The 26613-nt window shown below is 48.6% G+C and overlaps 3 protein-coding genes across 6 annotated transcripts in view; 1 reads left to right on the forward strand and 2 right to left on the reverse strand.

The window, feature by feature from the left end:
- Positions 1-6837: 6837 nt before the first annotated feature.
- Positions 6838-12337, reverse strand: ATP5MJ (ATP synthase membrane subunit j). 2 transcript variants are annotated; one of them, XM_019747298.3, is made up of 4 exons: positions 12191-12337; positions 8842-8965; positions 7724-7747; positions 6838-7017 (listed from the first exon to the last, which is right to left on the reverse strand). In XM_019747298.3, exons 2-4 carry the CDS (start codon positions 8963-8965, stop codon positions 6983-6985), a joined length of 183 nt encoding a protein of 60 aa, XP_019602857.1. In that variant the 5' UTR covers positions 12191-12337; the 3' UTR covers positions 6838-6982. The 2 variants fall into 2 exon arrangements, with proteins under 2 accessions (XP_019602857.1, XP_019602858.1); XM_019747299.3 differs by lacking the exon at positions 12191-12337 and adding an exon at positions 11793-12172.
- Positions 12338-16044: 3707 nt separating this feature from the next.
- TDRD9 (tudor domain containing 9) overlaps positions 16045-26613 on the forward strand; it is a 92736-nt gene continuing 82167 nt past the window's right edge. The window contains exon 1 of one of the 3 annotated variants that reach the window (XM_074326815.2): positions 16045-16585. In XM_074326815.2, the coding sequence (XP_074182916.2) occupies positions 16371-16585 (215 nt within the window). In that variant the 5' untranslated portion in view covers positions 16045-16370. The other 2 variants (XM_074326814.2, XM_088797558.1) reach the window with 2 other exon arrangements.
- Positions 25628-26613, reverse strand: part of RD3L (RD3 like) — a 2194-nt gene continuing 1208 nt past the window's right edge. The window contains exon 4 of the mRNA XM_019747162.3: positions 25628-26276. Coding sequence (XP_019602721.3) covers positions 25982-26276 — 295 coding nt within the window. The 3' untranslated portion in view covers positions 25628-25981. The remainder of the gene's footprint in view (positions 26277-26613) is intronic.

A 26613-nucleotide genomic window follows, 5' to 3' on the forward strand; every position in this document is an offset into this window, starting at 1 on the left:
GAAGACTGGCCCCTAAAGAAAGTGACCCTTCTGTGTGAGGCATTTGGTGAATGTGGGGACAGCCCAAGTGGGAGGGGCACAGGAGCGTCCTGGTAAGCGGTGGTACTAGCTACGTCTTTGTTAATATATACATTTGACCACAAACTGGGGGTTGGAAGAGAGCCTGTCTCCAGGAGAGAGGGGATAGCACCAGGCAGGAAGGCAGGACCCCTGATGACCATCTCGATGCTCGATTTAGGGCCAGAAGTCAGAGGACAAGCCCAGTCCACTAGCTGGACACCCGGGGGGGGGGCAGGAGGGAAGAGGACACTGGGCCCCAAGCCTCCCTCTGGGTGTACTGTAAATTGACCAACCTGGGCCTGTGGGGTGGGGCTCCTTGAAAGCTCCTGGCCTTAATCAGGGGCCAGGTGAGCCGGTGGACCAGGGAAGGGAGGGGAGGCAAGCGTTCAGGTGTGGCTTCCTGTGATGTCAGGAAACTGGACCAGAGGGGGCTTCTCTTTGAAGGATCGCACCCTGGAGGAGGAAAAGCTGCTGTGCCCAGTCTGACTCACTGAGGGGTGGTGGAGGCTTTGAAAGGCAGGCTCTTCCAGGTCAGTGGGTCATGGACTTGAGTGTGGAGGGCTCCTGAAAGCACAGGCCCTTGGGCCCCACTGGAGGGTCTCATGCAACAGGTGTGGGGTGGGGCCCAAGAATTTGCGTATCCTACAGCTCCCAGACGCTGCTGCTGCAGCCCCAGGACCCCATGTTGAGAGGCGCAGCCATCTCAGCAAGAATTCAGAAGGGAACTGCTGCCTTGTGAGCACACGTGAGGCTTCTCTCTCCTGACTACTCCGGTTTGGTGGTGCTTGGGCTCCGGGGAAGGGGTGGGTGGTGTGAGCCAGAACCCCCCCCCCTTCATGCAGGTGGCATGGGGAGACCTCAGGCTGGGATTGTGGCTCAGGGCTGAGCTGTTTTGTGGAAAGGGGGTATTGGCAGGGATGGGGGACACAGGGACTGGGGAATCCTGCCTCAGGTGGTGAGCAGACGCTCCGTGACCTTGGCACACTGGGTGGACTTTGTTGAAGCTTAGGCCCCTTGGGTGGGTGCACAGGAGCCTACAGTGCTGGTTTCACTGGAAAAACCACTGGGTTTCCAGGCCACAGAGGGGATGCAAACACAAGGCGCCTCTCTGCCCCTTTTCAAAAGAGAGAAAGCCCACACTTCAATAGCGCTGTCTGCACTGAGTCCCACCATTGTTCACTGAGGAGAGACCCAGCCTGAGGGACAGGCCGCTCCTGTGCGCTCCTCTGTCCCCACAGTCGTCCCTTTGTGGGTTAGGGTAGGCGGCGGGCCTCACGCCAGTCTCCTGGATACTTCAGGACACTGTTAGGTCCATTGCAATGCTCCTGAGCCACAGGTTTGGGATATCAAGTCACCTGAGGGAAGTGCTGCCAAGTGCAGGGGAGCACAGGGGCAGTATGGCAGCCCACTGCTTCTCCTGCCTGTTCTTGTCACATCCCCTGCGCTTCCTGGCACATTCTTCTGAAAGGTGTCTGGGGTCTTGGGATGGGTGGTGTGAAGCCAGCGCTTGGTGGGATTCACAGTGGGTGGTGAATTAGGGAAGTGCCCCTAGGGAGATGGGTAGGGGGGAGGGGAGCAGTCTTCTAAGGAAGCAGTGTCCATCCGGGAGGCAGCTCAGCTCAAGGTGCCGTGTTCAATCTTAGTTGCAGGGGGCAGAGCCCACCATCCCTTGCGGGACTCGAGGAATTGAACTGGCAACCTTGTGGTTGAGAGCCCACTGGCCCATGTGGGAATCGAACCGGCAGCCTTCGGAGTTAGGAGCACGGAGCTCTAACCGCCTGAGCCACCAGGCCGGCCCTTAAATGATTTTAAAATAAGGCTTACTGATATATCATTTAATCCTCAACTTTAGGAAGAAGGCATATTTGTCAGTTTTTGCTGTTTGCAAGTTCACACAGTATCTCAAACTTGTATTACTGGGTAAGAATGATGTATAATTACTCCCTCATTTATTTTGTAAATGTGTACTTCTAAATGCATATGAGTACTTAAATTTCAGGACTCCTCAAGTATTTTAATATTACTCCTGCATTTAAAAAAACACTAAATTTCTCCATCTACTAAGAAATGATTACTCAAAAACGGTACATTTCAGGGCCAGCCTGGTGGCTCAGGTGGTTGGAACTCCGTGCTCCTATTGCCAAGTTCACCGGTTGGATTCCCACATGCACCAGTGAGCTGCGCCCTCTACAGCTATGATTGTGAACAACAGTTCTCCCTGGAGCTGGGCTGCCATGAGCAGCCAGAGGTTGGCGTGTGCCATGGGCTACCGTGTGGTGCTGAGTGGCCAGCGGCCAGCATGAGTGGCTGGTAGTCAGCATGAGCAGCCGGCAGCCGACGAGAGCTGCCGAGAGCTGCCGTGAGCGGCCAACGGACAACTGGCGACCGACGGCCTCAGCCGGAAGGAGCACAAGGCTCATAACACCAGCATGGGCCTCGGAGCTGTGTCCTATACAGCTAGACTGAGAGCTTGAACCGGAGTGTGTGTGTGTGTGTGTGTGTGTGTGTGGCATAAGAAAGGGAGGGAAATAAAAAATAAAAAATAAATAAAATGAGCTTGAGCTTGGGAGCCTTCCCTCCTTCAAAAAAACAAAAACCAAAACGGTAAATTTTAGTCAAGGCTCTGTGAGAATTCTCACAGGTTTTGAAATAGTAGAGGCTCTAGTAACAAGATTTATGGGTGCCACCCTTGGTACTCTTCAATTAATTTATTGAACAACTGTGTCTTTGGGGGAGGGAATTGACTAGAATTTAAAAAACTTTTTTACAGCTTTATTGAGATATAATTGGACATAAACCACATTTAAAATGCAAAATTTATGAGTTTTGACATATATACACTCATCAAACCATCACCAGAATCAAGAAAATGAACATATTTATCACCTCCAAACGTTCCCTCCCGTCCTTTGTAATCCATTCCTTCTAGGCAACTAGTGACATGCTTGACATCACTACAGATTAGTGTACATTCTCTAGAACCGTATAGGAATGGATATGTATATATATATATATATATACATGGACTTTGTCTGGCTTCTGTCACTCAGCATAATGAATTACGAATGTGAGATTCACCCATGGTGTGTGTGTGTATGTCAATAACAGTGTTTATGGCTGAATAATAATAGTTCATTTTATGGCTACTCCACAGCTTATTTATTCATTCACCTGTTAATGGACATTTGGGTTTTCAGCTTTTTGTGATTATGAATGAAGTTGCTATGAACAGTCATGTAAATATGCATTTTAGGATCAGCGAGGCAGTTTCTACAAAAGCCTGCTGGGAGTTTGGTTGGGATTGTCTTCTGACCCGTGACCATGTTGTATCTCTCCGTTTATTTACATCTTCTGTGACTTCTCTCAGTGATGTTCTATAGTTCGCAGTGTTCAGGCCTTGCACATCTTTTATCAAATTTCTCCATAAGTGCATATTTCTATAATGGTAATAGTGTAAATGGCATTTTTAAAGATTCATTTCAATTTTACTGCTATTATATAGAAATACAAGGGTAATACGAGGTCGGAATATGAAGTTCGCGAACTCATCCTAGAGAAATTGCTACATACCTTATTGCTGAATATCACCATGGTCACCTTCAAAGTCCTCCCCTTGGGAAGCTGTGCACTGATGCCAGTGCCTAGTCCACCCTTCAAAGCAATTTTGGAACTTGTTTTCTAGAATGGCAATCAGAGCTGTCGTCGTATTACCTTTGATGTCCTGAATGTCATCAAAATGTCTTCCTTTGAATATTTCCTTTATCTTCGGGTAAAGAAAGAAGTCATTGGGGGCCAGATCAGGTGAATATAAGGAGGGTGTTCCAATACAGTTATCTGTTTACTGGCTAAAAACTCCCTCACAGACAGTGTCGTGTTAGCAGGTGCATTGTTGTGATGCAAGAGCTATGAATTGTTGGCAAAAAGTTCAGGTCGTCTCACTTTTTCACGCAGCCTTTTCAGCACTTCCAAATAGTAAACTTGGTTAACTGTTTGTCCAGTTGGTACAAATTCATAATGAATCCCTCTGATGTCAAAACAGGTTAGCAACATCGTTGCAACAAGTTCGCTAACTCGTCAGATGTCGTATTCCATTGTATTTATGTACCACCCACACGGCCAACCTGGCCATGTTGTCTGGCAGATGTCACTTGCGGTGTGTGCTGCTACCACTGCAGGGGTTCGGTGTCTGTTCTTTAGACTCTCAGCTCCGGAGGAAAGGGACTGTGTGCCCATCACCTCCATATCCTCAGGTTTTACCGCGCAGGCCTGATTCTAATGAAAATGGTTGGATTTTGAACTGACTCTACGGTAACTAGTTTGTTCGGTAACGAGCTAGTTATCCTCTAATGCAAGCTAAGCATCCTCTGTGGGCCTCTACTTCACCTGTGGAATAACAGTGCACGCACACAGGGTGGGGGCAGGTTAACTGGGTGCAGACTGGGGCCTGGCACCCAGCACTCAGGACCTACTGGCTCTAGACACAACCCCACAGCCTCCAGGGTCTCCAACTAGGGCCCACGGACCCCTGAACATAGTGACTAGAAAGCCCCCTTGAGGCTAGGTTGAATCATGTTGTTTCAGTTACACCTTCAGATGCCCCACTGTGCTCTTCCCTCTGCCTTTCGGGTCCTCCACGGAGCACTGAGCCAGAACTGGAGAAATGTGTGGGTTTTAGGACAAAAAGCCTTTGGACTTCTGGAATCTGGCCGTTTCCTCCGACAGGTAAGGTCGCGGGGCCCTCTCTGCTTCTGTAGCACACCTATCCCCTTCTATCCGTCAGCACCACCCTCCAAGTCCTCCTTAGAACGGGGTCCCCTTTGTCCACTGGTGTCCATCAGTCGCCACGTCACCCACAGGAAGCTGTCTGTGACAATCAATTGGCAGCACACGCTGGCTCCACCTACAGGCCACCCCAGGACATAACCAGCTTGTTCCCAAAGCCATGAGGAATTTGACGTGACAGTTACGTGGGTCTGGCTAGCAGTGAAGGCTGACTTCTTCACCTGACGAAACCCACTGTCTCCACTTATGGTCTTGGGGACAGGAAACCACTTGGTGTAGCAGGGAGATGTTATGTTCCACTTTTGAAGGCATGGCTGAGCTCTAGCAAAATTCCCTGGGGTGGGGGTGGGGTCTATTTTGACATCCACAAAACGTCACTAAGGCAGGCAGGCACCAGACAGGTGCACATTTCAGATCTGCTCAATCTCATCTAAGTTCCCCTCACAAGAAATCCCAACGGCCCCCCTCACCCTGCTTTGCACAAGGTATGGTCAGGCGACGCCCCTGATGGGTGATAAGCATCTTTACGTTTTTCTTTACCCAGAGGATTATAACTGAAAGAACCTACAGGTAATAAGGGGGACGCGCTCCCAAAAGGGCACACCAGCGCTTCTCTCCCCTTCAAGGGCCACTTCCCTTGGTCCTCACCTCCTCCCTTTCTGGACCACAGTTCAGATCCTAGTCCCAGCACTGGCAGGTGACCCGTGGCATGTCACTGCCTCCCACGGCCCGTTTCCCACTCTGTACAATGGGACCTCGTCTGGTTCTTAGAACTGGATGTGCCACAATGTGCCCACGGGGCATGTGGGTAAACAGTGCAGTGGACACAAGGTCTCTGGTAGGTGCAGCTCCGTATGGACCAGCTTTTCCAAGTGTGGTCGCTGTGCATGAGCACGTCCGGGGAGCTTGTGAGAAAGACCAGTTCCCAGACCAACAGAATCGGACCGGGCCTTGTTAACAGCCCTCCCGGTGAGTCTGACTCGTGGTCCAGTCTCAGAACAGATGGCCCACACTCTTCATTTCTAAAGTCGGGTCTTTCTGAACCACTATGTGGGTTCAGCCTCTGCAGGCAGAACAGAACAATGCAGAGAAAACGTGATTCCCCCTAGAACCGACTGGCCCCCGCTCCAGACTTCCACTGGGCTGCCCAATGCTCTCACACCAATTCCGTTGAGCCCAAGTGACGCCATTAGTGAGGCTGACAGGCAGATTTGATCCCCATTTTACGAAAGAAGAAACTGAGGCTCAGAGACCCTATGGCAGTCATTCATCATGCACCAACCATGGCCACACCTGCCACGACCTGCTAACGGCATAGATGAAAGGTCGGGAGGGTGGCAGCCCTTACAGGAGACGGACCAGGGCCTGGGCCGTCCATTCCACAGCCCGGCCTCCACCAACCTGCAAAGCTCTAGGTTCCAGACGGGACTCACTGATGCCCCAAGCCTACTGCTTTGGAATGTTTTTTGGTTTTTAAATGCAAGTCTAGGGGTTTTGGCAATTGCTTTAGACGGAGAAAAGTATTATGCAGTATTTGGTATTAGCCAAACTAGAAGACATAGCAACTAATTTTTAATTATGTACTTTGCCTTGTGAGTGACTTCCTGATGAAATCTCCTACCATGTGATCTAAGATAACCTTTTTTCGAGAGCATTTTAGCTTAAATATGCGTTTCTGTACCTGCTCTTACCGGTCTCCCCAAAACCCTACGCTAGAACTTCCACATTGTCACCTCCATTTTCCAAATGGGAAAACGGAGGCTCACAGGTCACAAGTAGGAGAAGCATCTGTATGACAAGTATTTACTGAACATCAGACTTGTGGGTGCCTGGATCTGATCCCCAACGCTACGGTAACCGACAGGTTCACTCTTCAGTGCCCAGGACTCCTGAGGCTGGAACAGCTCAGCGAGCGACTGCATGTGCTGTGTCACCAGACCTACTGAGGGGACACCGGGCACATGGGGGAGCTGAGAAGACCCTGGGAGCAGGCAGTCTATCTCACAGGTACATTTATTCACACCACGAAGGAAAGGGCATTCTACAAGCACACAGCGCCGGCCACGGTCCCTCCAGCAGAGCTTGCTGAAATTGACAGCGGGCTGACGTCCCGTCCGACGAGCACCCCAGGTAGGGCTGGTTAGTGATGGCCATGTGCGGGTGCAGGGCTCGAACCTTTTGAAAGAGAAGCATAACATAGATCCAATGGAGGAACAAGCAGAGTGTGGCTTAGCATGTGGTACCAACAAGTCTGAGTATAAACGAGTTTTCTCCAGTATGAAGGACTATGGAGGGTTATTTCTATACGGCACGCCCTGTGTTTAAGGGTCTGTGGGACCGACGTGCGTGCACACAGCAGCAAAGATGGAGGGGCAGGGAAATATCTCCTCCCCAAAGGTCAGGAGCCAGGCCTGGGTTTGTGCAGGACCCAAATGACCACAGCTTCACTGTCATTTGGGCTACAGTAAAGAACCACCCAGAAGGGGGCCTAACTTCACTGGCGCTTTGCTTCACACCCACTCACACCTCCCCACCCCCCCATACTCACACGCACGCCTACACTCACACCCTCACCCACTGGGCAGTGTGCCTGCCCCGCTAACTTGTGTTTCCTAACTGGTGGCATCAACTACCTCTGATGAACCCATTTTTCTATCACTCCTGCCAACAGCAGTTTTACTTGGTCCAAGGGGGTGAGCAATGGTTTTTAACATTTGGACCATAAGAAGCAGGACACTTCATGTGCCGAAGTGTCCTCATTGCATTTTCTACATTTACTGAGCCATGTGCCAACGTCAACTCAGAACAGTGACAGACTGTGTCCTGGAAAGGTCAGATGGTGTTTTACATTCCCCATCCATTTAAAAAGCAAAAGCCTTACCTTTCAAAGCTTTACTTCTTTTATCTAAAATAAAAGGAAAGAAAAGTTGGTCATATCAACGTTTCACAAAAAAGTCTTCAGTCAAATCCTTGTAGCAATCAACATTTGGGCCGACCTGGTGGCTCAGGCGGTTGGAGCGCCGTGCTGCTAATGCCAAGGCCGCCGGTTCGATTCCCACATGGGCCAGTGAGCTGCGCCCTCTACAGCTAACATTGTGAACAACAGACCTCCCTGGAGTTGGGCTACCGTGTGCTGCCGTGAGTGGCCAGCGGCCGACCCACGACTGGTGACCGACTCTGCCTGAGCTGGGGGTGGGGAGAGCGCAAGGCTCATACACCAGCACGGGCCAGGGGACTGTGTCCTACAACTAGACTAAGAAACAACAGCTTGAACCCGAGTGGGGGGGAGGGAGGTGGAAGGAAGGGGGGCGAAAAAAAAAGAAATCAACATTCGGCTGAAAAGTTCATAGTGGAAAAGCTGTTACAGAAAGGTTTCAGAAAACAGAGTGAGTATATGTCTCAAAGCCAAGAAGTGGTAAAATTTCTGCCCAAGATGTCCTATGAGCAGCCAAACAGTCCTCAGAATTTGTGGGCTCTTTACTCCCTACCACACCCCAAACTCCAGTCATGTAATTCAAGTTTTCTCCTTTCTTTCCTCTTTAACCAACCGCTCATTACATGACTGGGCCCCATCTGGGCTCCACTGAGAACTGCAATGGGTACCCTGCCCTAATTTTTATTATGAATGTATTTCCAGCATTCACAACAATGGAAAATGAGTAATAAAACACCGTATATCATGACTTCCTCTCTAAATAGTTTAGCCTGCGTTTCTTAAAACTAAGGATAGCTCCGATGCATTCAAAACACCACTGTCACACTGAAGATATCCAGATCTTGTTCAAATTCCCCCAACAGTCCCCAAATGTCTGTTAGCTGACATGTGCTCCCTACATTTTAACGGAGGACCCCTGGGGTTCTGATGGCCACTCCTAGCTTCAGAATCAGTCCTTTACAACACGAATTGTGATGCTTTTTAAAGTTCATTTTGTGAACTGTGATTTCTTTTGAAAATCATTTTCTTCCTGACGGCTAAGAATCAAACATGGGGAAACTCACCAGCACTCCTGATTTTGTAAACGATGAAGCTCATCAGCCCCATCCCTACCCAGATCTCCTGGTAAACCTGGGTGTAGTAGGGCTTCATGGGGACCCAGACATTTTTAATGAGGCTTTGAAACATCTGAAAAGGAACACAGTGGTAAATATTTACATGACCATTGTTTTAAACCCAACTGGTAAGAGAATCCCATTTACTCATCAAGTTCTACCCTATTTCCCTTAACTCATATCCCAGACCCACTGCCCACAGCCATTCTCAAGCACACGGGGCTTGTGAAGCTCGTCTCAGCCCTCAATGCCCCGACCGAGGCCATCCCAGAGCTCAGTCAGCCACCTCAGTCCTCAAGCCCCCTGCACTCGCCCAGCCTGTGCAGTCCTGCAGTGTCATCGAATGTCCCCCCCTTCGATGGCTGTCCTAACTACTAACGATATGCCCCAAATTACACAGCACTTTTAAAATCTTTGTAAAGTGAAACACTAGTATGTTTGCATCATCATGTTAAAGACTGTTAGCATTGAAAGCTGGAAAAGAACATGGTCAAGACTGAAATTAACCCCAAGGCTTGGGGACACGCATCAGCTGTATCCCAGGCCTTCGGTTTTAATTTCAGCTTTACGGAGGTAGAACTGACACATCAAAATTGTAAGATACTTACAGTGGTGGGGACCTCAGATATGGAGACATTGTGAAAGGATTTTCCCATGCAGTTAACACAGCCATCACCTCCCATTTTTTTTCCTCTGAGAACTTTAAGCTCTATTCTCTTAGTGAATTTCAACTAAGTGAATTTCAACAACACAGCATTATTAACTACAGTCACCACTGTTTACATGTGTTCCAGTCTCGAAGTCTATTGCTACATACAAAGCAGACAGCTTGAGATGACAAGCTCACTTCCTAAAAGCTGTGATTATAACATGTAACTGCTTTCACGAATAAAAATAACTAATCACTGGATCTGACTGGGAAAAGCCGTCAAATTCTGAACTTACACAGTTCATTCTTATGTGCAGGTCTCCAATTAATGTTTTTGATTACCTTTATAATTTCCTACAGACTCTAAGATGAGGTGACCTCATTTTCATTTTAATAAGCTTTGTAACATCTGACGTGGTCTATTAACTACAGCCATTCACATCACTGTCAGGAATTACCTGGATCTAGTCCATTTTACCTGAAAACACTATTCTGGCTTCACTTGGTGACGTGGCCTCATCCCCACCCCGGGCTGTCCTCTCACCGCACCACTAGAGTGACACAGAACTGTACTTCTCTGCCGCTTTCTCGGGCCTTCCAGCACTGAAACCTTGACTGTGTGATCACTATTCATGCAGCAAACGTGAACGGAACGCGTACAGGATGGCAGCACACGAGCCAAGGTCAGAATGAAGTTGGAGGGTGGGGAGGAATCAGGGAAGGCCCTGATTCACATCCCGGCTCTGCCACGTTCCAGCTAAGTTAAACTGCCTCAGTTTCCTCATCTGGATCAGAGAGATACAAATAGTACCCACCTCAAAGGGCTGTTATGAAGAGGAGAGAAGTTATCTGTGCCAAGCATTTAGTGTCTGGTGTGCCACCCTGAGTGCATGTTACATATAATGTATCACGGCTGGACCATGGAAGGGAAGACGGGCCAGGTCATTTAGGGCCTTGGAGGCCACGACAGAGTTCAGCTTTTATTCTAAGGATGTTATACCAACTTAACAGCATCCACAAAGCATTTTACAGTTATTTCCTGCACTACTCCCCAACCCCTACAAGTGGGTGCTTACAGAAAGCTGCCTGAGACCATCAGCTGGATCTGAGAGTCAGTCACCCAGGCCCCTGCTTCTCATCACTATGGGACTCTGCTCCCAGGCCTGGTTTCCAGCTCTTCCCAGGACAGAACTTATTCAGGCTGAAGCAGGATCCTGAAGGCTTGAAGGATGTGGCTGTCCTCTTCCTGGAAGCCCTCCCACTTCCTGTCCTCAGATTGTACTAAGACGCTGTCAGAGCATGAGATTCCAAGGAACCAACCGCCCTGTCTCGAGGTGCCCAAGGGGATCCAAACAGGACCCAGAGGAGGCCTCTGGAGGCCCCAGACAGGAAGCGTTCAGAGGCATCGAGTACATTCCTCTCCCGCCTGCACCCAGCAATGGGTGCGGAGAAAGGTGCCCCAGAGGACCAATGGGGCCGGAAGCCTGGGAATCCTGGGTTCCAGTACTAGCTCTGCCTTCTCTGCTCCCGACCTTGGGCAGGTCCCTGAAGCTGCCCTTTCAGAAGTTTCCCTTTCTGTGAAACAGGGATACCTCCACCTACCCCACAGGGCGCTCGATGGAATTCAAGAAGGAAACATAAACCCAGCCTGGTGTCTGGTGTGGACTCAGAACTCAGTAAATGCTCACAGCAATGGCAGGAAGAAAATGCTAACTACCAGCTGATGGCACAGTACTAAGCCACTGGGATCCCAAGAGAGAAGCCTCAGGAAGATGCTCGCTTAGTGAGGCAGGCGGGGGCCGCATGAGCAAGGCCAGGTGCCCATCTGGGCAGAGCATACACTTCCCGCCTGGACCCACTCTCCAGCCGCGTTTCCTAGCTGTGTGTGGGTTTTACACAACAGTTCCTTCAAAGGCCCACCCTACTCAAAGGTCAAATGGGTACCCACCGCGTCCGTTTAAGTCTGCAGTTTCTGACACGTTAACAGCGAACCATAACCTGACCTCACACTGCAGAGAGGAAACACCTGACCTGCTGAGCCCCAGACCGGGATTCACAGACTGAGTTCCACACAGTGTCAACCACGGCTTCCGACCCGGTTTGGTCCCGTTTCCCCTCTCCCGACGCCGTGTCATATATACGGTGTAACCTGGAGCCCAAGTGTGTTGCAAAGGAAGTGTGAGTACACAGGAGAGAAGACACTGTAAGTGGGGTGACAACTCTTGGCTTGGGCTCCGGCTCCATCGCTAACCTGCGGCGTAGCCTCGGCTGGGTGGCCGAACCTCTCAACTGCCGAAGGCGGCTCCTCATCAGAGGACGGCGACACGGGCGTCCCAGGCGCTAACGCCCCAGGAAAGAGCGTGCCGCGCGCCCCAGGCGTCGCTTCGCACCACCAGTTAGCCGCTGGAAGGCCTCCCGTCAGCTCAGGGGGCCGGGGAGGAAAAACTCGCGCGGGCAGAGGGAGGAGTTGGACCCCAAGGTCAGCGGGCGGCGAGACGGGGCCGCGCGGCAGGGCTGGGGAGGCTCCCGCTTGCCGCCGTCTCCCTCTGCGGGACCAGGTCCGGCCCCGGGCCTCCGCCGGCCCCTGTCCCGCCCCGCACCGTCCCGGCTGTTTCGCGCCGAGCAGCCAGCCGGGGTACCCGTGCTCACCTCGCGGCAGGACCAACGGCTCAGGCCGTCCCAAACCGCCGTATACGTCTTGGGAAGGTCACCGAGTGCGCACGCGCCGCGCGGGGCCTGCCGGGAAAGCGGAAGGAGCGGCTGCGCCCCAAAGCAGAGAGCTTCCCAGGCCGCGCCTGCGCCCCACAGCGCCCCCAGCGGCCGCCCCGATGCCGCAGGCACGGAGGCCCGCCAGGTGGGGCCAGGCCTGCGGGAGGGGGCTTTGGGAGTGTGTGTCATAATAAGGTGACTAACCGTCCGGATTTGTCCGGAACGTGGGACTTTCAGTGCTGAAACTGGGAAGGGCTTGGACAAAGCGGACGAGCTGGTCAACCTGGAAAAGGGACCACCTTTACTTGCTATGTTAAAGGCTGAAAAGTTGAATCGCCCGTTTCTGTGGTTTTCTTGCCATTTCTCTTTGTAGTAACATTTTTGATCTGCATATTTTTATACATCGATTCTGTGCACAGTAATTCTACTCAGTAGCCAATAGAAAGACTTCCACTGGTCCTAACAGACACAGGCCTTAAAAACAATCATGCTTACTTACTATGTGCAAAGAAATCAAAACAAGACTGAAAATTTCAGCAGAAAACTGGAAATCGTAAAAAATGAAACAAAATCACTTAGCTGATTTGAAAAAGAGCCCAATAGAAATTTAATGAGTTCAGCAGCAGATTAGACAGTCGAAGAATTACTGAATTGGAAGAAAGTTGAGAAGAAACCATTCAGAAACAGAGACAAGCAGTAGAGAGGCAGGATACAGCAAGAAAATCCATATGTGTAATTAAATTTCTAGAAGAACATAAGAGATGGGGCAGAAATATTAGAAGAGAAAATAGCTGCCTGAGAATTATCCAAAAGTGATGAAAAAAATCACACCAAAGATTCAAAAAGTCTTATAGAAACTAACCAGGCAGGTGAATGAAAATAAATCAACACCTTGAAACCACAGAAAACTAAAGGAAAAGAGGGAATCTTAAAATAACTGCCAATCTAGAATTCAATACATAAGGAAGTTAACATTCAGTAAAGAAGGTGAAATAACATTTCAGACCAACTAAGACTGAGGGAATAATCATCAGTAGATCGCAGTAAAAAAAAAAATCATCTTTCATTATTCAGGCAGAAGGAAATGAGTTTAGATGGAAGGCAGAGCAATGAACATGGTCCTGCTTCAGAGAAAAAAAAAACCAAATGAAGCTGCACACATAACTTGAAAGGACTGCCATTTTAGGGTAGTGGTTCTTAAAGTGTGGTTTGGGGGTTTCAAAGGCCCCGTCAAAACTATTTTCATAATAATGGTAAGATGTTAATTGTCTTTTTCACTAGACTTCTCTCACAAGTGTATGGTGGAGTTTTCCTGAGGCTGTGTGACTTGTGATATTGCAACAGAACAAATACAGAAACAGATAAGAGAATCCAGCTGTCTTCCATTAAGGCAGACATTAAGAGATCTTTGAATATGTAAAAATGTCACTCTTCTCAGATGGAAAAAAATTTCTTTTTGTAAATATAGTTACTTTTCATAAAAATATTCTCTTTAACATTACATGGTTTTTTATTTTAAAATGAATTAAAAATAAAACATCTGTCGGCTTAATCCCTTATAAGATTTATATAACCCACATAAATAAAAGCTCTCTAGTGTCTTCAATAATGTTTAAGAGTGTAAAGGGGTCCTGAGACAAGGACCAGGTTTGAGAACTACTGTCTAAGAAAAGGAACTCATTAGACTTATATGAGTTAGAAAACCGCTGAGGACAACAAGCATTTGGGGCAAACTTGAAGAACATCATGTTAAGCTTTTTCAAGTAAAGCTTTTGAACTTCAAACTCTACTTGAGATCAACAGAATTTTAATGTCTTTAGTTGCAAAACCAACACAACTTCAAAAAAACACATCTTCAAAGAAAACAATGTTTAAAGAAAGGGCCAGTCTAGCAGATATATTCAAAGTGCAGATGCTGATTTTGTGATTGAGAAGGTCAGCAAAGACACAGAAGTACTTTGAAGTTGGCTTCTCCGGACTTTTTCGGGCATCAAGAGCAGTTGTAATTGCTGTCAGCGGTTTGTTTTCCCTTTGCTTCTGCAGTTCAAGCTGCCCTGGGAATGCAAATATGCAAAATCTCCAAGGCCCGCAGGTCTTCAGCCATCCTCCCACCTGCTCTGGCCTAGATGTCTACAAGCCTATTAAGAACTGTTAAGCTGTCTCTTTTTAACTCGGAGTTTTAGAGAAGATGAGCTACGGTATGGTACACCAAGAACTACTAAACCCAAGGAAGGGAGCTCAAAGACAGTTTGTGACCACACTATATAGTGTTTAGTCAGGAAAATGGCAATTAAATGAGAACGAAGTTTCAAACTGAAGAATAATCAAGACACTGTCCTTAGACTGTAGGTAAAAACTCAAAACTCAGGAATACTAAAGGAGATAGTAACCCCAAAGCACCAAAGAACATTGAAAAAGCCCTCAAGAAAATGTGTGAAATGAACCCTCTTCAGAAAAAGAGCAACTTCTACTTAAAAACACATTGTGACATCAACAAAGGATGGTAACAGGCAGGGACAGTAACAAACTAGGAAATACAAATGTCAGTGAGCTCCAGAGTTGTTTGGTTTCAATATTCTATTTTGAAATTTAGAACATGTGCTAGCCTTCACATAAAGTTGCAGTATTTTCCAATCAATACTCAATGACATATAAGAGCCTCAGTGACTTTATATTGTTTCTGATTTATTGAAAAACGAGTTCTTTTCCCTGCCAAAAAGTGTGAAGTACACCTTTTAGAAACTGTAGCATTTGGAATAGTCAGAATATGATGCCCAGAGCTCATAATAGAAGTTAGTGGTGTGGCCAGGATTTGGACCTGGGATTCCCAGCTTGCTACGAGGATGGGCTCATTTGTTGAGACACCCATAGGTCAACGCCCCCTAGTCTGACTTCTGCTTTACTTTTTTCATGCTAACCTCTCATTTGCCACTTTTTGGGCATTTTCTAATCTTTAACTGATTGGACTTCACAGGTGGTCAGTGCCATGCTCTTGATGCCCTCCATCCAGTATTTTTTCATCTGGCTCTTTCCTGAAAGCCCACACTGTGCCACATACTGTACTGGGCACCAACAATATGTTGGTGTACAGGCAGCCAAGTCATTCTTCTGATTCTCCCTGTCGCTTTCCTTCATTTGTATGTGTCTGCTGGATTATCCCCTCTGCGTCTTCTTTCAGGCTGTTTCCTAGGGTTCTGTCCTCTACCTTCACTCTTTTAGAGCTTGGTCCGGACCACGTCAGCTGCTCGTGGGTCTTGACTACCATGCATTTGCTGACGACCTCCAACTGTGCCCCCTGCCACCTGTTTGTCGAGGGTAGGCCACTGCACTTGAGCTGCAGGTTTAGGAAGGAGGTCGATGAATTAATTCAGTTTACTGATGTTCTGGCTCCACAGAACTCCTTCCAGACTCTCAACTCAGCCATGAGGGCCGCCCACCTTCGGGCTTCGCGCCGCGCTCCCTTCCCCTGTGGCGCTCTCTCGGAGTCCTCCTCCATCCGACCCGTGCCTGGTGATCCTGCAGGGGTCCACGTAGGAGTCATTGTCTCCAGAAGCCTTCCCTGACCTTCTCCTCGCTCCTCACCCCAAGCTAGGTGCAAGGTCTCCCAGTTTCGCAGCCGGTTGATGAGACGATACAACCACAAATGCCTTCTCCGGTCTGCCTTCCCTCTCCCCACCCTGAGCTCCGTCACCGTCACCGCGGTACCCCCGCAGCCCTCCACTGGGCCGGGGACACACTAGGAGCTCAATGAAAGTCGTCCTTCCGTGGCGTGAAGCTCCAGGACTCACGTAGTAACCCTCAGACCTAAGGGCGGAGGGGTTCTGAGGGTCACATTAGCTCTGGGCAGCGCGGAGGGAGCGCTGGAACTCTCGGCGGCCATAACCGCGAGAGCCTCGGCCTCGGCGCGGGGCGGACGGGCCTAGCTCCCGGCAGGCCTAGCGCCAGGGCGGGGCGGAGGCACAAGGCCCGGGCACAGGTCGCTGGCGCGCTCTGATTGGAGGGCTTGGAGGGGGGCGGGGGCGTTCTCACCCTCGCTGCGTCGTGACGTCACGTTCCCGCCTTTGGCAGTTCCCGCTGCTCTGCCAGGCGGTTGAGGCCGCGTTGAAACGGCGCTGTGAACATGCTGCGAAAGCTCACAGTCGACCAGATAAATGACTGGTTCACCATCGGCAAGACCGTGACTGACGTGGAGCTGCTGGGCTTGCCGCCCGCCTTCCTGGCCGAGCCGACCAGGGACGAGGCGCAGCGCAGGGATGCGGCCCTTGGTGCCGTTCCTGCCACGTCGGAGTCCATCCCAGCGCCAGAACCAGCCCAGGCCGAGGCGCCTCCGGCGGCGTCTGCGAGGTAGGAGGCCCGGCGAGGCTGAGGGGGGTGCGGTGCGGGTGCTGGACGACAGGCGCTTGGCCCCCATGGCACGTCCCTGGCCGCTGCCGCGCGGGTGAGCCTGGCCTTCTCAAGCGGCTGGCCACCGGACAAGTCCCGTCCCGCGTCCTACACCGGGCCAACCTTTCCGTGCCAGAAGCAGACTTTTGAAGTTGTTTTTAATCAATGGACTTTATTTTTGAGAGCAGTTCAGGGTTACAGAACAATGGAGCAGGAAGTACAGAGTCCAGGTTCCTCGTCCTCCCCCCGCGGTCTCCCTTCCTGGTAGCGTCTGGCTTTAGCGTGGTACGTTTGTTATGACCCCTGACCCAGTGTGGTAGTCACTCACCGAAGGGGGTAGTTCACAGGAGGGTTCGCTGTTGGTGTTGTGCCGTCTAGGAGGACAAAGCGCGATGCCGTGTATCCACCATCAGTATCACATAGAGTAGTTTCCTGCCCTAAACATTTCTCCGTGCTCCGCATCTTCATCCCTCCGTGCCGCCCTCCCTCCTTCCCTGGCAACCACTGATCTTTTTAATATTACGGTTGGAATCACGTGGCATGCAGCCTTTTCAGATCGGCTTCTTTCTAGTAATATGCATGTAGGTTCCTCTGTGACTTTTCATGGCTTGATAGCTCATTTTTCTTTAAGTGCTGAATAGTATTCCACTGTCTGGAGGGGCCACAGCTGGTTTAGCCATCACCTACTGAAGAATGTGTTGGTCCGTTCCAAGGTTTGGCCATTATGAATAGAGCGGCTGTAAACACCCAAGTGCGGGTTTTTGTGGGGTCAGAAGTTTTCGGCTCATTTGGGTAAATACCAACCAGGATCTTTGTTAACGCGCCTCCTCCCTCTATTCTTTGACTTGAGTAGCTGTTGTCAGTTAATCTGCCCATGTGGTTTTTGTGGAAATAAAAGGGCACGAGGACACGTGTTTTTAGAAGAACTAGATCCGGTGAGTAGAAACACTTGCTCCCTCTTTGAAGTAGGCCAGTGTGGAAGCACTCCCAGCTTGGCGTATCTGCATCACTGCCTGGCCCCCCAACCCCAAGTTCAACACCCTTTACAGTTGAGAGAGTGGTTTTTGTTTTTTAATTTTGTTAAGTTACTCTTGTTTGTTGGCCTGTCTGATCTAGTGGATAGGCTCAGACTGGGGGGTCAAGTTTTCATGGGTGGTTTCAAGCCTTTGTAGGGCCAAGTGCAACTTGGAATCTTTGGTAAATTTGTTTCTTGGAGGCCAGGAAGGGACAAAGAGACCTTTGTGCAGCTTTAGAGTGGCTCTTTTGTTCATGTTTTTGTACACTTTGTTTCCTTGAATTACTCTGCTGAACGATCCTGTAGACCACCCTTCATACAGCCCCTTCCCCCCACTTGTTCCCCAGATGCAGAGGATGGAACAGTATTACTTTTAAATAACTCATTGTGATATTAGAAGTAAATTATTATTAACCTTGTCAGAAACTAGAAGTATAGATTTAAATGTCCTTTTAACTGCTAAGGACCAGTTTTTAAAATTTCCAGTCCTTCATGAACTGAGATTTTTGTAAAATCAATAATGAATTTTCAGAGTAATGAAATGAAAAAAGACAAAATACAACCCCATTTTTAAAATTATTACAATCAACCTATGTAAAATTACTTTGTAAAACTGCTATAGGCATTTCAACTTCTGTAACTTTAACTCGTGGCAGGCAAGTGATGCCGATGTTTGTCTCTGGGTGGTACTTCCTGTGAAAGTGCCGTCCAGGCCCCTTAGCGCACGCAAAGCTCAGAGGGTCCAGCATGTAGTAGGCACACACTTAAATACAGTTATATTATTTCATCGGCAAAACAACCCTTTGAGATTGATGGCATTATCTTGATTGTATAGATGAGAGAAAGACTTGGGTGGTAGAGTGGCTTTGCTCAACTTCCTGTAATACACGGTCACGGTAGGTAGAACGACCCCCAAATTGTTCTCTGGAACCTGTAAAGATGTTGTGACATGGCAAACGGGAATTTGCAGATGTAATTGAGGTTCCAGATCCTCAATTACATGGAGCTTGCCTGCCTTACCGAATCACATGCTCCCTTCAAAAAGGATTTGAAACATGGGAGGGACTTGATGGTCATTGTTAGAGGAGGCCACGTGGAAAGCACGACAAGGAATGTGGGCATAGAAGAGCAAAGACTGGATCCAGCTGACGGGAAACGGGCCAGAGCTACGACTTCACGGAACTGAATTTGGCTTGCAACCTGAATGAGCTTCCGACACGGAGTGCAGCCCTGCTAACACCTTGGTTTTGGCCTTGTGGGACCCTGAGCAGAGGACCCAGTTGATTTTACCTGGATTTCGGGCTTACAGAAACTGAGATAATAAATTTAAGTTGTTTTCAATTGCTGAATTTGTGGTACAGGCAGATCTCACAGATGCTGCGGGTTCGGTTCCAGAACGGTGGCGATAAAGCACACGTCCTATAAAGCAATCACATGGAGTTTGGGTTCCCAGGGCATGTAACGTTGTGTTTACACTACACTGTAGTCTACTAGGTGTGCTAAAGCGTATGTCTAAAACAGTGTGCGCACCTTGTTTAAAAAGATTTTATTGCTGAAAAATGCTAACCATTTTCTGAGCCTGTTGGAGAAATGGCGTGGATAAATGTGCTTGACACCGTGTTGCCACAGACTTTCAATTTTTACAAAACACAATGTGTGATGGTAATAAAGTGAGGTACGCTTGTGATTTGTTACAGTAGCAGCAGGAAACTGATTTCAGGTGAGCTGACCCGTGAAGCCAGTGTCGACCACAGTGCCTGGCGCACAGTAGCTTACGTACTTGCTGAACGATATCTTTCCAGAAAGGAGAGTTTGCGTGGGATTTTGATGTTGATGAAAAAGCATTAGACATGGGAAGGCAGGCTTTATAAGTGTAGGCCATCACATTGTGAACACGTTTAGGGGAAGGACAGTCACTAGCTTGCGCTGAGTCACAGGAGTCCAGTCCGTGAGCTTAATGAGCTGTATGTGACCACTAGCATTCAGAAGAGTAAAAACCACGCGGTATCATCGATAGTTCAGATAAGAACTGTTTTGTGACATGCACGTGTGTCTGCAGTGCATACAAGGCCACAGTGCATTTCTTGCTGAGTTCCTGTCACGAGACGTTCAAGTTCTTGGAACGGACTGGTGAAGTGCGTGTGAGTAGTTCGTAAATTGTAATATTTTCACTGATTCTGTGGATTTCCCCCTTATTTTCCACGTGGTATTGTATTTGACTCCTTTACGCTGATTGTGGAGTATGCTTTCTTCTGTCTGTGTACTCCTGTTTCTTCACCTTGGCATATGGAAACGAGCAACTCAGTGGCTGTCTGAGGCACTTGGGCATTTTCCGCGTGTTGTCAGTGCCAGCCTTCCTTCGGCATGTGTGGCCCGGAGCCTCCCATTGTCCTCTGCCCTGTGTCTGTTGGCGCCTTCTGCGGTAGACTCTCCTCTGTCTTGTAACTCACGGTGACTCTCGGCCCCCAACAGTGTTGCTTAGGTCTCACTTTTAGATCTCTGACTCTCCAACCTCTGAAAAGGGATTTTGTCCCTGAGAAACTTCACGTAGAAAGCTTTCAGATTGCTGTTATGTGATGCTTGCTTTTACCCTGTTTCCTTTTTTCTTAATTTCACTTTTCCTTCTTCGTGTGTCTTAGTGTAAGTTGCATGCCTGCTGTGATGGGCATTGTGTTAGGTGACACAGGCAATACAGCTGTCTCAGTCCCTGTGGCAGACAAGGGGAGTCCCGTTTTATAGTTGAGGGAGTCACGAACCAGGTAAGTTGAAAAACTTGACTTACCCAGACCCCACCCCTGTTAGGGTGTAGAGTGGGCGTGATTTTTCCAGCGCACGCGACTCTTCTTTCATTGCCTTTCTGAATTTAGGCTGCGTAGATGTTTGTGTATGCTTGCGTTATCCTGCAAGGATTCTTATCTTCTGTTCACTCTAAAGTCCATGTTTTCTAAAAACCTTTTGTCTGTCTAACAGACTTAGTTTGTCAGGTAATTTTCTGTGAATAACGAAGTGTTTGAGTATCCATTCTGTACCTCCTACCTGCAGCTGGAGTCGTGATTGAGAGGGATATAGATACTAGTAGCTGAGGTCAGAGAGGTGACGCAGCTAGATTGAGTCGTGGCTTCAGTCTCACTGAGAACTTTGCTGTGTCGTGTGAAGCAGCGGGGAGCCATTGACGAGCACTCGGGGGGCTTTGAGCAGAGCTGTGGCATGGGGTGACTTCCGGCGCTAATAGGATGGCTGCCGTGTTGACTATTGAAGAGGGTCCAGGGCAGAGCCAGCGAGGTCAGGGAAGGGTCTACTGACACCATCTGATACCAACTTTACGTGGCAGCTTGGTTGTACCAGGGTGCCCGGATATGTGGTCAAACATTATTCTGCACGTTTCTTTGAAGACATATTTTTGAATGAGATTAACATTTCAATTGGTAGATTTTGAGTAAAGCAGATTACCTTCCATAATGTGGGTGGGCCTTGTGCAGCCAGTTGAAAACCTGAATAGAATGGAGATTGACCCCCCTGAACAAGAAGTAATCCTGCCAACAGACTCGTTAGACTCAGACTGCAGCTCTTCCCTGGGTCTCCAGCCTGTCAGCCCACACTGCAGGCTTTGGACTTCCCAATCCAAATAAAGGAGCCAACGCCTTCAAAGAAATGCCTGTCTGTTTGATGTCTATGTATCCGAAATCCATCTTTCTCTGTCCACCCCCTACACACACACATCCTGTTTGTTCTCTGCATCTGGAGAACCCTCACTAATACGTCATGCAGGGGGGAGGGCGATGGCTTAGACCAGGATGGTAGCAGTGGGGGAGGTAAGCAGTGGTGGAATTCGGGGTATTTTCCTAAGACAGAGGCAAGGACTTTGGAGCCGGATCAGGTACAGAATGTGAGCGAGGATGCAACCATGGGTGGCACCCCCATTAACTGGCCTAGCAACTGGAAGGTGTTGCCGTCAGCTGAGAGGACAAGACTGCAGGAGGAGCTGGTTTGTGGGGAACCAGGAGCCTGCTGGTGAGCACGTTCCTTTGGAGTCGCTGTTAGACAGCAGTAAGTGTGGGCAGCCCGGGGTTGAGGAAGGAAGTCTGGCTGGAGCTAGATGTTTGGGGCTTTAAGGCTTTGGGGCCCGTTAGACAAGATCACCCAGACTCGAGAGATAGGTCCTGGAGGGTGGGTGCAGAGAGTGAAGAGGTCCAAGGACCCAGGCCTGGAGCACTTGAACCCTCAGGTTGATGGGATGAGCAAACGGGACTGAAGGAACAGCTAGAAGGTCAGGACGACTGGGCGCACGCGCCCGCTTTACTGAGCCGCGGCTGCTTAGTGCCCTGCACGGCTCCCCGTAGTGCTTTCTGGCGTTAGTTTATGTGTTGTTTTCCTCACTGAAAAATTTCTGGAGGGTACAGATCACCCCTGAGTGCAGTCCCTGGCATATCCCATCTTTCCCTGAAAATAAGACCTAGCCAGACAGTCAGCTGTAATGCGTCTTTTGGAGCAAAACTTAATATAAGACCCGGTCTTACTTTAATATAATAAAGGACTGGGTCTAATGTAATGTAATGTAACGTAATATAATACTGGGTCTTATATTAATTTTTGGCTAGGTCTTATTTTTAGGGAAACACGGTAGTAGGAACTCAGGTACTGTTTGGATCAGCGAACTGTCTTCACAGGCCCCATTATTGAGTGTTGACAATGTGCCGGGTCCTCTGGAAATGGTGCGAGTTGGCTTCCTCATCCGTTCCTTGAGTGAATCATACAATCTGACCTACTCCTCTGGCCAGAGCCAGTTTCCCTAAGAGGTAGTGGGTGGGGTGTGTGTGTGTGTATGTGTATGTACGAGTACACATGTGTATACAACCAATCCAAACAAACAAATTAGTATCCTGGCAACTGACTGTAAAAGAGTTCCAAAATAAGAGCATGTCTCACTGTTCACACTGTCACCACCGTGGACTAAATAAACCACCACCATCTCTGGATTATTGCAGAAGCCTTCTGTTTGTGGTCTCCTGGCTCCCCACCCTTGCCCCCAATAATTTATTCGAGCATCTAGAAGAATACTTGGTATGAGGTAGATGTCAGTTAATTTGCTGATGGGACAAATCCTTGAGTAAACCGTCACACCTACGGTTCTTTGAGCACAGGTGCAACTTTGTGGCATCGATTGCCGCACAAATGAAATGTAGACTCTGTATCACGGCTTCAGGTGCCTCCACCTGGCACCTGCCTCATCTCTGCGTCTCCCTTTCTTTGCACTCTGGCCACAGTGGCAATTGTCCTGCGTCTTGAAGATCCCAAACTCACTTCCACCTTGGGGCTCCCGCTCTTCCCCTGCCTCTGCCTACAGTGCGTGCTCTCTGCCTCTCCCTCTGCTGTTTCTCCCACCACTGGCTCCTTTCGTCGTGCTGGGGGGCCTTGTTGAATGTCTGCTCCTTACAGAGGTCTCCTGTGACCTCCATAGCTACAGAAGTCCTCCCCCCACCCACCTTCTTTCCCAGTCTCTATTTCAACTTTCTTTCCTCTAAAGCACTTACTGAGCCTTGTTTGCTTGTGATGTGTTCTCTGCTCCTCTGCCATCCCATGGGGACCAGAATGAGTCCGAGATTTCTGGCTTGTAGAATTGGGTGGACCGGTAGCGTGGTCATTGACTGAGATTGAAAACCCTAGTGGAAATGTTTGAAGAGTTACACTTTTAGTTTGTGTGTGTGTGTTGTTTTGATTCCTTTGTTCCTTTCTTGAATTTTAGCCTTTCAGAAAACAAACTTCTGTGACTGGGTTTGAGCATGTTGATTTGAAGTTGCCTGTGGGCATCCAAGAGAAGGTGCCAAGCAGGAAACTGGGATATGCACTGGGAAGAGAGGGTAAGCTGGGCTGGAGGCATCTGTCAGGGCCTGAGAGACTGATGTGAACCCCCCTGTGACACCTGCTGTCTCTGACATGGGGCAAGCCACTGAGCAGGTCTGAGGCCATTGCTCAGCTATCACATGGGAAGAATACGACCCACTGTCAGGGATGGCGTTAGATGAGCCCACACCCCCTGTGCTGAGCGCGGTGTCTGCACGGGGACGGGGCGCTAATGTGACTGAGTGCGTGGGCTGCTTACATGTAGCCATGCTACCTTCGCAGAGCTTGCTGTGTGCCAGGCACGCAGAACACTTTCCCGGGTCTGTGTATTTACTCCGTACTGTTCTCCAGCGAAAACTTGTAGCTGCTGTGCCAAGGCTTTCTCTTTATAAAACACGCCTGCAGCTGTCATCATAGCCCCCTCCCCCATGGGTGCCCTCCTCATATTTTTAACCCTTGCTCCGCAGTTTTAGGTACTGTAAACGGCGCAACGTCTAAAAGTGTGGACCTGTTCTTATGAGTATTCAGGGAGCTGTTTGTGTTAAACTTGTTTGGTTTGTAGAATTTCTAGAAACAAGTATAGTTTTAAATTGCATACACCACTGCTGTCCCAGGAAATACGGTTATTAGGTTATTGCCAAAAACTAAGTGAGAGGTAGAAACTCAGAAAGAATACTAAAATGCAGTATTTTCCCCTCTTTTAACGTCTGGTGTAGAATTGGTCCACTGCACTGTGGGCGACAGAGTGGTGTGGGGGCGATTCTCACCCCGACCAGTGGAGTGACATCCAGCTTCCTCAGGCACTGTGTGCTTTTGATGGGACTTATTTAAAAGAACGACCTTCTTCCTGTCTGACAGGGGTGGGGGGGACCTCTCTGGACAGTGCTCTGGGCTCTGTCATTTCTTTTGCTAGTGGTTGTTGGGGGTCCCTTGGGGAGAATGAAATGTTTGGGCCTCTTCGTGGTGCCCGTTTCCTGACACACATGGTGAGCTTGCCGTTCTAGCACTGCATTTCATGGACAAACTCCAAGTTCCATCTAAAACACAGATTTTGTTCTCACTGGTAAGGCGACAATATCGAAACTCATTTGCTCTTCTCTCCCCACTGCATGATAAGCGTTTGTGCACTTTTGGGGACAGTTCTCTCTCCCACAAACAGTTTCTGATCTAAGAAATCTTACAGTGGTTCAGGAAGTTGTAGAGAGTTATGTCATGAAAACTGAACACAAAAGAACAGGAATGAGAGGTGTCTTTGTTTTAGGCCCACTTAGGGCTGTGCTGTCATATACCTCCTCTGAGCAGACCCTGTCGGGTTGCCCCCTTTCAGTGTGTGCTTAGGATTTAAGACCAACTCGACGCCATTCAGAAGGGTGTAGACGCTGGTCAAAAGTGCAGGGAAAGCGAGTCAGAAGGTTTTCAGTTTTTGAGTTTTGGAGTGTATATTTAGTTCCAATTTTGAAGTTTTTTCTTTTTAGATTAAAAAACCCCAACAACTCTCCAAATATAACGCTATAGACATTAGGTAGGTCCCTTGGACTTGCCTTTAAGAGTGGTGAAGAGTCTAGCACTTTATCATAAAAGTAAACCTGAAAAATGAAGTTTCCTACTTTAATGAAATTATGAAATGTTGAATTTGTATAGTAAATTTTTTTTTTATTTTTTTTAAATTTATTGGAGTAACAATTGCTAGCAAAATTACATAGATTTCAGGTGCACAATTCTGTATTACACCATCTATAAATCCCATTGTGTGTTCACCACCCAGAGTCAGTTCTCCTTCCATCACCATGTATTTGATCCCCCTTACCCTCGTCTCCCGCCCCCCCACCCTGTTTTTCTATTTTAAATGCACATAATATTGGTTTAAATTACACATCAGCACTGATTTTTTTTTTTTTTGAGAGTAGCAGCTGTTAATGTTGTTAGCAGCCATCTCTTTTTACTGATACAGCACAGAGCTATGTTTTTGTTTTTCCCTTTAATATTAATTGAGATTGAAAACGAATCCGAGTGTTGGGACAAAGTCCTGCTCTGCCTCTGCCATCGGACTGTCGTCTCCTCCCTCCTGCCATCCTCCCCTCCCCTCCGGAGCACACTGCTGTGGAGCAGGTGCTGTTACAGTAAACATGAGACTCATGTCCATCACGGATTTTATTCAGAACGTAACTTCCTTTAGACTAAAAGTCAAGGTTAATGTCTCAGTTTCACACAGAGTTTGTCAAATTTCATACTAACTAAATGCCTTAGTTCCTGTGAGATGTGTTTGAGGTATAAGAAAATACTTCAAACAGTTTTCTCAAAATAATTTAGGAAATATTTTAGTTTTTAGGGAACATAGCGTTTTTAGAGTGGTTTAAAAAAGAAGAAACACTGTTTAAAACATAGGACACAGGGATTTTAACTTCTGACCTTGCAACAAAGAGACTCGTGAAGTCGTATAACTTTTTCTTATTGTTACTGTTCGAGCTCTGATGTGAGATGGTCAGAGCAGCTTAGCTGGAGGGGTGGGTGTACGGCAGCTTCCATGTTCTGTATGAGGCCGGTGGGGGCCTGGGGAGCCTGCCCTCTGTGCTCCTGTCCACGGAGCTTGAGATGGTGGGGATCTCCTCCTTGTCGGCGCCCCCCCCGCGGCCCACACAGCCCCCAGGGCGGCCCCGCTGCTCCAGCCCCTCTTGCTGCCGGCCTCTCTCTCTCTCAGGGCTGCCCACGGATTCTTTCAGAACTTGCTTGAAGATGTAGACTATTTCCCAGGGCAGGACATCATTTTCCGCTAGAACTTCTCGAAATCTAGAGGGACAGCAGCAGTGAGTATTCAATTCAGAAAATTTCTTTTGCCATCTCCCTTTGTCTCCAGAATACAGCCTGTGTGATGTAATCGTGGGGTAGGTACCCACATTTTGAGAGATCGGCACATCGCTTTGACGTGATGCTTCTACTAAAGAAATTTTGAATGTGATTTGAAAACATTTCCTACCCAGTGAGATCTCAACAGACACTTCTGTGCGGCCTGTCGTTAGGTATTGCAGTTGCTAGGACTGGGGTGCACACGATGACAGAACTTACCTGACAGAACAGTTTCCAGCCCGAATATGTGAGGAGCTCAGACTTGACCATACAAACACCA

Source organism: Rhinolophus sinicus, chromosome 3 (genome assembly GCF_057876585.1).
Source record: "Rhinolophus sinicus isolate RSI-liver-muscle chromosome 3, RSI-T2T, whole genome shotgun sequence".
In the NCBI taxonomy this organism is placed as follows: Eukaryota; Metazoa; Chordata; class Mammalia; order Chiroptera; family Rhinolophidae; genus Rhinolophus; species Rhinolophus sinicus.

Excerpts from the sequence above, each read along its gene's own strand:
- ATP5MJ (XM_019747298.3), bottom strand. The coding sequence starts at position 8,965 with ATGTTTCAAAGCCTCATTAAAAATGTCTGGGTCCCCATGAAGCCCTAC. Across the intron at positions 7,748-8,841 it reads TTACAAAATCAGGAGTGCTG|ATAAAAGAAGTAAAGCTTTG; the intron begins GTGAGTTTCCCC and ends CTTTTATTTTAG. Across the intron at positions 7,018-7,723 it reads AAGAAGTAAAGCTTTGAAAG|GTTCGAGCCCTGCACCCGCA; the intron begins GTAAGGCTTTTG and ends CTCTTTCAAAAG.